At 40.2% G+C, this 10940-nt stretch overlaps 1 protein-coding gene across 1 annotated transcript; it reads right to left on the bottom strand.

The window, feature by feature from the left end:
• Positions 1-2219: 2219 nt before the first annotated feature.
• LOC122402101 (methanethiol oxidase) lies at positions 2220-4635 on the bottom strand. Its single transcript, XM_043404639.1, has 8 exons — positions 4477-4635; positions 4250-4410; positions 4004-4183; positions 3542-3845; positions 3202-3462; positions 2788-3121; positions 2551-2673; positions 2220-2476 (listed from the first exon to the last, which is right to left on the bottom strand). The coding sequence occupies exons 1-8, from the start codon at positions 4490-4492 to the stop codon at positions 2428-2430; spliced, it is 1428 nt and encodes a 475-aa protein (XP_043260574.1). The 5' UTR covers positions 4493-4635; the 3' UTR covers positions 2220-2427.
• Positions 4636-10940: the final 6305 nt, after the last annotated feature.

The following is a 10940-nucleotide window of genomic DNA, read 5'->3' on the forward strand; positions in this document are numbered from 1 at the left end:
GCGATGGCAAGATAATTTAATAAGAAGCGTAAGCCCGCGAGACAGTATAGCATAGGTGATCTGATATTAGTCAAAAGCGAAGCGCCGGCAACAGGAGAAAGCCGTAAATTAGCGCCAAAGTTCCGAGGACCGTATGAAATTAAAAAGATCATTGGATCCGATAGATATCTTGTGACCGATATCGAGGGCGAGCGTCAATCTCAGCGGCCATATAGCGGAATAATTGCGGCGGACCGTCTAAAATATGTGTCAACCGCGAAAGACTACTGTAATCGTCGCCAAACTCGCTCATGTGTCGCGGGAAACACCGAAAATGATGCTTGAGGCGCCGAGGACGGCGACAAAGTCAGGAAAGGCCGAAGTTGTTGTATGTCAGGCAGGATATCAATGGAAGGGGCCTGTGTGTGTCTGTGTGAGTGAGTATCGCGAAGAGCGGCGCGATTTCGACGCGCGCAGCCAAGAGTAGAGTTGATGTACGAGGCCCGTGCGAAAAGGATCTGTGAATCGAGCCACTGTGTAATATCCTAAAAAAAAAAAAAAAAACAAATTCATTGGTCTATCCTATAAAACCCATTCTTCTTCTTTTATTCTATCCTGTATGCTACAGGTCAGACAAAAATATAATGTCACATTTAGTGTACGATTAAAATATGATTGAAAAAATAAAAAAAAGGATTTTTTTTGGCAGGGTTTGAACCTGCAGAGCAGAAGAAGCTCGGAACTTGCAAGCAAATACCTTGTCATTCACGCCACGCTGGTTGTTGAATGTATTTCTATTTCTGAAGATAAGTATCTGTAATAACTTTAATAATATCTCAAAGTAAAACCTAACCCAAAATCGGGTACTATTCCAACTTTTCCTTGTTAGAACCGAGTTTTCAATTTGTCTTAGCGAAAATCGTAATCACATTTTGCACATTATTCTAAAACATTTGTGGTATTCGTTTTCAATGCGATTTAAGTAAGCATGTAATGTATAAGATTTCATTTAATTTTTTCTTTTCTAGAGAAGATAGAGAAAAAGTTTATATAATTTTTTTTATATGTAAAGCCGAGAATTGCGTCTACACTGCGTCGGCAAAGAAATGGCTTTGCCGCGGTGCATAGCAGTGGCACGGCCGTGCCGCCTTGTGCCGCCTTTTGCCGAACGCTGTGCCGATCGGCAAATGCCGAGCCGTGCCGACCCAGTGGGGACGCAGCTTAAGGCGTCGGGAAAAGGCGAGGCCCAAGCCGAGGCGCTGGCAAGGGACCGCGTCTGGCCTTCGTCCGTCAACACTTCCACCCCTACCGATGGGGGAGAAGGCTGACGACAAAGGCGAGGGTCTAGACCCAGGACGGGCTCATTTGTTTTTCCGACGCTGAAAGAACGGGAATAAAGCATGTATACGAATACCCTGCGTATTTCTTAATTCCTAATTCCATTCTACGCGTCTGTCTAACATATATAAAATTTAATTCGTCCTAAGATTTATATGAAACATTTAAAAGATTTTTTATACATTATGCCTATACATATATCGGAACAACTATGAAACAAGAGGTATAATCATTATTATCCATGGACTGATTATAGTCAAAGTCTAACCGGACTTTGAAATGAGAACATAAAACTTAAATGTAAAGTTTCATTTAAATTAATTTAGCTATTTATACTCAATCATAATAATAATATACATATGTGTGCTCATACATGGGAATAAAAAAAATTTCTTTTTTTTCAATAATTAAAATATGATCAGGAGGTCTTAAAACGTGTATTTCCGTAAAATAAATTTTACAAAATTTTTTTTTCATTATGGGTACTTTGCTTATGTGCGCCTACATAGGTCGGAAAGTAAAAATGCCTGGGCAGTCGAGAATCTCGGCTCGAGAATCTAAATCGTATGCCGTTGACGGGAGGTCGGATTTCAGTTGTTTAGAGCGAGAAGGCAAATGTGAGCCTTTCTCTCTCGACTCCCACGAGGCGATCTGAAATTACTTCGGGCAGCTTCGGAGAATCGAGAAAGAGGGCATGCGTCAGTTTGCCTTTGTCGTCTTTCCGAAACTCCACGAGCTCACGTACACGTATCTAGCATGTGTGAGTGTGCACCCGCCGGTGCTTTTCTGGAATCACTGTTTCTAGCCGACACTAGTGATTACTAGAACTACTAGGTATTTATGAATCAGGCGCGAAATTTCGATTACGATCAATTTTTTAATTTTTGATTTCCATTTTATTTTGATATGTAAAATTATTTCTCTAAGTTAAGAACTCCTGTTGACGAACGCCAATAGTATAGGATGTGTCGATAACAAATAACAAAAGTAATTATCTTTATTGCAGCGTTGCGTACAAAAATACAGAATGTTTACGAACGTCAAGTAGAAAAATATTTACCTGAAATAAGAGGTACGTAATCAATTACATTTTGTAAAAGACAAAGGGTATTAGTCCTCCGGTAGCCATATATCGGATGTACAATCACCGCCCGGATATCTGGAAAGAGAATCGTGCGTTCGTTAAGTGCGGGTAGACGGTTATGGAAATGTCGTACTATAAAAAACGTTTACCGCATTTCGTGTGCAAGTATTATGTCGTCTTTATCTGCACCAAAGTCTACCAAAAACTCATCGTCAAGTTTTAAACCGCCATTTTGTACGTCTACGTCCAGCTTGACCATGGTCGAACCATTCCTGAACACATTTATTCATATGTACATTATTTTAAATTATGTGTAACGATTATTAAAGGAACAGAGTGATTGTGAACGACGGGTGAGAGGGAAAAAGTAATAACACGAATTGTACTTGATAAGATCGGGGTAGAATTGTCGATCCCACGGTTTGAAAATGGAAGTGGTCACGTATAAACGCATTCCATCGAGGCTCAGTTGAAGCATCTGCGGGGAACCGTAGAGTCGACGACCTTTAACGTAAACAGGATTCGGTTGTGAGTCCAGTTCCTCGTCCCGAATAACTCGAACCTTCGAGTCGTTTACGATCAAACCGCCGAGAAAGATTTGACCCGTTAATTTCGGGTTCTTCGTATCGGAAATATCATATTGTCTAACGTCTCCGTGAAACCAGTTGGACATATATAAATACTTATCATCAAGGCTGATTAAAATGTCGGTTATCATTCCTGCACCCCAAAGAAATAGTCAAAAATTTTTTAACAATTAACACAGTCTATCATTTTATATACAGTAGGTGTGTATGTACCTGACATTGACGATAACATCCACCCTTCGACTTGCTTAGGAAGAACTTCGATAACCTTTTCAGCGCGCCATTCAGCCCTCTCTGTTTTGTAAAATCTGTACACGATCGAGTTGCACGCGCATCCAACAAATCCTTCCCTGGCTTTTGGATCGTGAAGGAATCTTACTTCGAGTGGAGCGATCCCTTCATGGCCCAAGTTTATCGTTTGTGTCAACTTTCGTTCCCTCCACGAATAGAAATTCAAACTTCTGCCGTAGGCCGCTACGAGACAGTACTCATTTATGCATGTACTGAGAATATGCAGTAACGAACGTTAGTAACGAACAATGATTATACAAACCAGGATCAGAGGCGACACCTGGCTTGAAGCCATTTTTAAAAACTCTAGGTGCCCCCCATTCAGTCGCGATGAGTACGTTGTGGTATGGTTGATACCAGAAATCGTAACCAAAGCTTGCTTTTTTCTCGCCTTTCGTCCACGTACCTTTTATCTCGCATGTTTCGGAGTCGATACAGAGAAATTCACCTTGCCCGTCGCCATTCAACTTGCCCAAAGTAGAAATCATAATTTCTCCGGTTGGCGCGCAATGGCTGGTGTGCAAAGTCGATACTCCATGTTGATGTACCTCCGTTGGCTCTAATACCTTGCCAGGAAGAAGAGAGACGAAAATCCTTTCACTTTATGTTATTCACTACCAATAACTGCGTTTAATATTACAAATAAATATGTTCATCGAGCTTCACGCCCGGTCCGCCATTGTATGTCGATATTTCGATAAATTAATCGATCGATTGGACAAACCTTTTTGATAGATGGCATCCGTTCATTGGTCGTGTCAATAAAATAAACACGGTCGGACATCAGGCATGGGAGTACCAAGGTGTCTCGCTTTCGTGGTTTATCATGACAGCTGCTACAAATATTCCAACCAGAATGGTGCAACTCGTCGCCGACGTAAGACATACGCAGTTTATGAATGATCTGCCAAACATAACAGTTTGCACATTGGGAGATACGTCAACGATAAGCATAATCGTTCGACTGTACCTTACAGTAATCAGGACTTGCTGGATCCACATCAACAGTGCATAAAACATCCGATTTATTTGGATCTGTATGAATGCCGACAACGTACATGAGTTTTTCGCGTGGACCCTCGATCATTGCTGCTTTTGGCGATTTATAGCCGGGGCCGCAACTCGAACAACCTAGAAATCCATTCGTCGTTATCACACGATCACCACATCGAATTACATACTATTCAACGAATGTACCTTTCTTTTCCGGCATTCTCGTTTCATTCGGTAGGCAAACTTGGTCGATCAAAAGGCGGTTGAATGGAATGCGCAATAAGAGACTACTGCGATTGAAATAGGAAGGACGTAGTAATAAAAGCGAACACGTAAGCACAGACGAGGTCTGTGACGTAAATACTCATCTGATGATTAGAGATAAACGATATACTCGCGCCTCACGTGACATGGTACAGAATTAATGGGGAAGTGGCTACAGGAGGGAAAAGATAATTTTAATATCTACATACGGTAAGTATGCCTATGTAAAGCACCGATCAAGCACGTTTCTACCACCACAGATCAATGTATTTTTTCGGCCCATTTTTCTGGGTCTCTAGAGCCCCATTACCATTTTCGTGTCATTCCCAACATTACCAACAGATTTAGAAATGAATTTCAATCTCTTCCCCATAGTCAACTCGCATGTATTTACGCAAACGTTACAACTGTCTGTCCATCAATACTAATTCAGTGAATAGTTTCTCAACTGACGAGGACGCTAAAATCACCTCCGAATTTTTCGCTCGGTATGGCAATTGTTTGAACTGACGTACAAAAAGACAAAAATTAACAAGATACACTATTCCAAAGTGGAACAAAATGTTAAAAAGATCAGGCATCAAATTGTAAAGGGATCCTCGTAAGAAGGCTTTAATCTTCATAATGGTTTTAATGGGTCGATGATCAATAACGACTAGCTTATGGTCACTGGTGGTCAACAGTGAGGTTGACATCAAGGTCAGCGGTCCAGTGCAGATCCAGAAATGGTCAAGAGATGGGACCAATCGAAATAGTTTCTTTGTAGACAAGACAGCCTTAATTGTTAACTTTAACTTTGGTTCTGACTGATCTCCCCACCCTTTCATCACCTTAGACATATGTATGTATAAGCAGGGCCACTGCGAGGAATTCTTCAGTCTCGTTACGAATTCGGGAGTGTACAAATAGCCAGAAGAGAACCGGGGACTACTGCTGACCTCTGCTAGCCGCTACTGACCACTACTGGCCAGCTCTGACCATAGTTGACCAGCACTGACCACGACTGACCACGATTGGCCACTACTGGCCACTATTGACCACTACTGACCAGTGATGACCAATGGTGGCGCCGTTACTGACCGCTACTGACCAGTGTCGGACGGTGATGGCCTACGGTAAGAACTGTTTAAAAATTCTCTTCCCGCTTCTATTCTATCGTTTGATATCAATTTCGCTTCAGTGAACTGATTTTGCCTTGCTTGTCCAACTGATGTTGCTATAATATGAATATTTTCTTACTTTACAGCTGGCCCAGTGGTAACTACCCTATGTACTAACAACAAATAGTAAGTCCACTCCACTTATTTATATTTTACTATTTTTATTTGTTTGTTTTATGTGAATTCAACTTTATGTATCTATCTGATTTTATTTGATTATTATGAATGTTCCTTTTCTCTGTTTCTACTTTTACATTGTTTTTCGAATTTATGTGATTGCTGTGATATGTATAATATTGCAGGATATAATAATGTAATATTGTTTTCAATCATATACTATATTTGTTTCTATACAATTTCATGAATTTTTATTTTTACGTTCTTGCTCGAATTCTCGTAATATTCTACGGAGGTACTTTGTTTGATTGTTTGGTGTTGATTTAACTTGGTGTCTCGATCCAAGTTTCTTTCATTATTACGATTGTTCGTTTTGATATGTATAACATTGTGTCGATGCATATGCCATATTTGTTTCGATGACACTGATGAATATAAGAATGTTCTTTTTGATACGTATAACATGGTGTCGATGCATATACTATATTTGTTTCGATGACACTGATTAATATAAGATTTTTATTTTTACGTTTCAGCTTAAATTCTTGTAACATTTTGCTAATATACTCTGTTCAATTCCCTTTAGCTAGGTGATAGATCATTTTTAAGTGTTTATTAAATTTCTTACCATATCTCACTAAACAAAATAATCTTTTTAAACAAAATAATTGCTTGGTACAATTAAACTAGACTTAAGCTTCGACTGGTTGTATACGTGCTTTCTTTGACAAGTGTAGTGACCGCGGGTATGAATCATACCCGTGAGTAGTAACACATTTATATTGTTTTATCTTAGTATCTTTTGCTTAAAATTATAATTTTCTTACACACCGCGATTTTTAAGATGACAAATGTCATAGTATATTCAATTATTTTTAATTTGACATTCATTTTAAAATGAATATACATATAATGAGTACATATACATATAACTTTCTCTTGTTCGCTCGTTCTCTGGTTCTCGTTTTCCGAGATTATGTCTCGACTAAAAGGACCAGAGAGTTTTGCTCTATCACCTCTGTTTGATAGAATGAAACATGTGATCACCTGTGTAGTAGGTCCGATAACTCTAACTGCTTCAACCCCGGTGCAGCTTGGTTCAGCTTAAGTGGGGCTAGGACCCGACGGTGTACATAGAGAAACAAAGTGACCAGCTTCAGGGGCATGACTTGCTTTTCTGATAATCAAGGTCGGGGGGGATCAATTTAATACCCACACTCACTGCACGCTATGAGCACGCGTCGCATCACGTTTTATTTAAACGTGCGATATTTTTGCACGCCGCGATTTTTAATATGACAGATATCGTAATATCAATCGAAAGTAGAGTCATGATTTTAATATCTTTTATAATACTTATAATTATATTCATTTTAGAATGAGTGTCAAATTAGTAGCTTCCGATTGTTCTTTACATTCTTCAATAATTAAATTCACTTTCATAATTTAGTTGACGACTTTGGGTATCTTCGATATCGATGTCACCAGATATCACCTGGTAAGACCTGGGTAATATTATTTAGCGTTTAATTAATGATCCGCTTTGCATAGGTCATCATAAATATAGAGCTTCTTCGCTAGGTTAGTTTTGATTCTCATTGATTCATCAAAGATTCTAGAGTATTGTCAGAGAAGACGAGGTATACGAGTAGATCTTTCACCCAATGTATTTTTTCGGCCCATTTTTATGAGGTCTCGAAACCCCATTATCATTTTCGTATCATTCGCAACGTTACCAAGAGTTAGAAATGAATTTTAATCTCTCAACTCACGTGTATTTACGCACCACTACAGCTGTTTACCTATCAATACTAATTCAGTGAATAGTTTCTCAACTGACCGCCATCCATGTGAAGAGGACGCTAATATCACCTCCGAATTTTCAGGTCGGTATAGCAGTCAGATCGGGCCACAAATGTCCATAAGGTGAAAGCACAGACGAGGTATACGAGTAGATTTTACCACAGACGAGGTATACGAGTAGACCTTTCCCCCAATGTATTTTTTCGGCCCATTTTTCTGAGTCTCTAAAGCTCCATTACCATTTTCGTGTCATTCGCAACATTACCAACAGGTCACAGAAATGAACACAAGTGGAAGTGAGAGAGAAAATGAAATTGCAGACGTTGTTTTATTGTTTTTTAACGGAATGAAAGCTGTACATACGCGTTGTTTCCATTTTGAAACATTGGGCCACAAATGTCAAGATGTAAGGTCCACTCGTATATATCGTCTGTGTTTCTACATTTATAAAGCCCAGAAATAGAATCAGATTTTAGAACATGTCCGTATTTCAATGCCCTCTTGTTTTAAACCGAGTAATTAATCTAATCTAATTTTCATTCAAAAAGTGTTATATGTACATGGGTCCATTTAAGTAACATTGTGTCTTTGTTTTAGCAATATTATTGCTGAAAACTCGCTAAGAACAGCAATGTTATTAAAAGAAGTTCAACAATTCTAGGAGGCATAAGGTAAAAATAGGGAACACAGTAATAAGGAGCAGAGATCTACAATGTGCTGAATCTCTGAAAGGGTGCAGAATTAGGAATAAAAACAGCTGTTTTTATTTTATTAATCATTACTATAGCACTAATTTTTGTCAGGTAAAAAAATATTTATGAAAACAAAAATTTTTGAAAAATCAATATTTATTTCGAACAAATTAAATAAAGATTAGTGTATTTACTGGTATCATCGGTAAAGCGAAAATTAGCTTAAAGGCACCGAAATTTGGACATCTACCCTATACATATACTTCAATATCCTTCTGTGCATTTCTTACAACTCTATCAACATTGCTGGTGTGATAATAATGTAATAATCCGCATCGTCGATAGAACTTTAAATAATAGAATAGAATATAATAAATAATATTGCGTAGGTTACTTTATGTGATATTATCCTTAGTAAAAGATATAAAACGTCATTCTAAAAACATTACCATTGGACCAAACATTTGATTGTATCGACGCAAAAGGGTGCAATAACATTCCACGCGATAAAAGGCGAATCTCACGGTTAATTTGAACAATCAAAGATCGACGAGACTGCGGGAACGTGATAGGCGTTACTAACGCGTGTTTTTCCTTTGTCGAGCTACACGCTACATAATGCATTCACGTGCACGCATGCATACATGAATTCTCACGGTAAGACAAATTTATACTCGATGCTAATCGATGCGAGAAAAGTCGACGCTAAGGGGACAACGAGGAAAGGGTAACGGAACCGACGACATCGATAGGCTTTCTTTACGTCGAAGAGGATCGTGTCAAATCGGTCCCCGGCATTCTCTCCGAGATTGATTTGTTTTGCCTTTCACGAAGTATCGCGCATACCAGAAGATTTTCACGGTGCAGGGTGATCAACTGCACCAAACGAATTTTCGCAACATCCATCTGCGTCGTTAAACCGTCGTATCCCGAGTCGAGTCTGTCCAACTCGGTGCTAACGTTGCTCAACATTTCGAGCAAAAGTCCGTCTCTTTTTCGGGACTCGGGGCCAAGTTTTTTCGAGGCTAACAAAGCCAGCAAAACGACGGTGGTCAGTATCGTTAATCCCAAGAGGCTCTTTTGCGCGAATGTAGTCATTTCTGAGAGATTTTTGGTCCACAATTACTTTCGACACTCCCATCTCACGATGCGATCGACTTCTCGGAGGCATACAATACTCCAAAATTCCATCGAGCGTTTTCTATTTTCTTTGTTCGTTATCTTTGACGTTATTTCAGCTAAAATAAAATCCTCCTATCCCTCGCAGACTCTCTCCCAATCGCTTTTACTCCCGCGTTTCGGTATTCTTTTAGTCACAGGCACCTTCCTTCCAATCTTCTTTTGTCCCCTGATCGTCCAATCGCTAACGATTGGACGACGTCGACGCCAACGCTGCAGTGGCATTCAAACTCCAATTCTCATCGATTCGTTTCCAATCATTTTTATAACCGCGAACAACGACCGAACGAACGACAATGTCGCGTACGCTGTATTCTTTCGCCGCGATTTGCACTTCACGCACTCCAGACTCCAAATTGTCCACATATCCGTGGCTCCAACCCTTGACGCTCCTGTTTTCGTTCTTTTTTCGGCGCGAACGCCCACGTTTTTCATCTATTATTAAAAGCGCGACGCGGAATGCACGAACACGATCCTACCGCGCACGTTTTTATCCGTTGTCGTTTTTATCGTGCATCGTTTCACGAAAACCTAGGAACGAATATCTCGCGACGGCTCTGCCGTCGTAACGCGCCACAATTTGCTAACGGTTGCAAATTTTTTGTCTTTTCTCTTTCCTTCGACTACCGTTTTAACCTGATAAGTTCTACGATTCGTCAGAATAAGGAACGAAACGAAACGAAATGGAGTAAGGGTATGGGGGGCACGAAATTATTAAAGAGCCAGTTAACTCAAAAAAAAGAAGATCGCGATTTAGCGTTACTCGAGAAATCCCCAAAAGCGTTATCTAGTCACGCAGTCGATTTCCGTTTACGCTGGAAGACGTGTTAAACATGCTCGATTCCACTGTTTCGTACGAGTCTCCCTCTTGTATTTTGGTTCCTACGCGGAGCAACCATTTCGAAAATCGGTGGCTATCGAGGAGTAGCATCTCCACGTGTCCAATGCACTAGTTGACCAGTACTAAGAAGGGGATGGTTCTTCACCATGGCTTAAAAGGTGACTCGAAAGTCGGCAGAATAGATCGACAGGTTCGAGTGTTCCCAAGTCCCGCCGAATTTCCATGGTCGACCGGGTGTTTGATCCCCAATCTCCTGAGGCATCTGAGGTTGTATCATCGCGATTTAGTTAATTCGGGGAACACTGTCCGTGAATAGAGGACAGTAAAGGTTTAGAAAGGATTCGCACCAACCTGTGTGAATGCATGGAGCTTGATTGAGTGCATCCCAATTTCGATACCCAAGGGCGGGTGTGCGATTCTTATATAGAAAAAACCTCGCAGCTCGATCACACTCTACGTTCTTTGATCTTTGTTCTACTATCGAACGATTTGGCCCCAAAGGAACGAGCCCACCGTCGTGATACTGTAGCTAGGACGGATGGTCCAACCGCGAAACAGAGATCTATTCGTGCGTCACCGATCCACCGGTTGAAAATAATTGACAGATATTGT

Source organism: Colletes gigas, unplaced genomic scaffold, assembly GCF_013123115.1.
Source record: "Colletes gigas isolate AHSC1104 unplaced genomic scaffold, ASM1312311v1 Colletes_gigas_Sc00033, whole genome shotgun sequence".
NCBI lineage: Eukaryota > Metazoa > Arthropoda > Insecta > Hymenoptera > Colletidae > Colletes > Colletes gigas.

Excerpts from the sequence above, each read along its gene's own strand:
- LOC122402101 (XM_043404639.1), bottom strand. Across the intron at positions 3,463-3,541 it reads AGGTGTCGCCTCTGATCCTG|CGGCCTACGGCAGAAGTTTG; the intron begins GTTTGTATAATC and ends ACTGTCTCGTAG. Across the intron at positions 2,477-2,550 it reads ATACTTGCACACGAAATGCG|ATATCCGGGCGGTGATTGTA; the intron begins GTAAACGTTTTT and ends TTCTCTTTCCAG.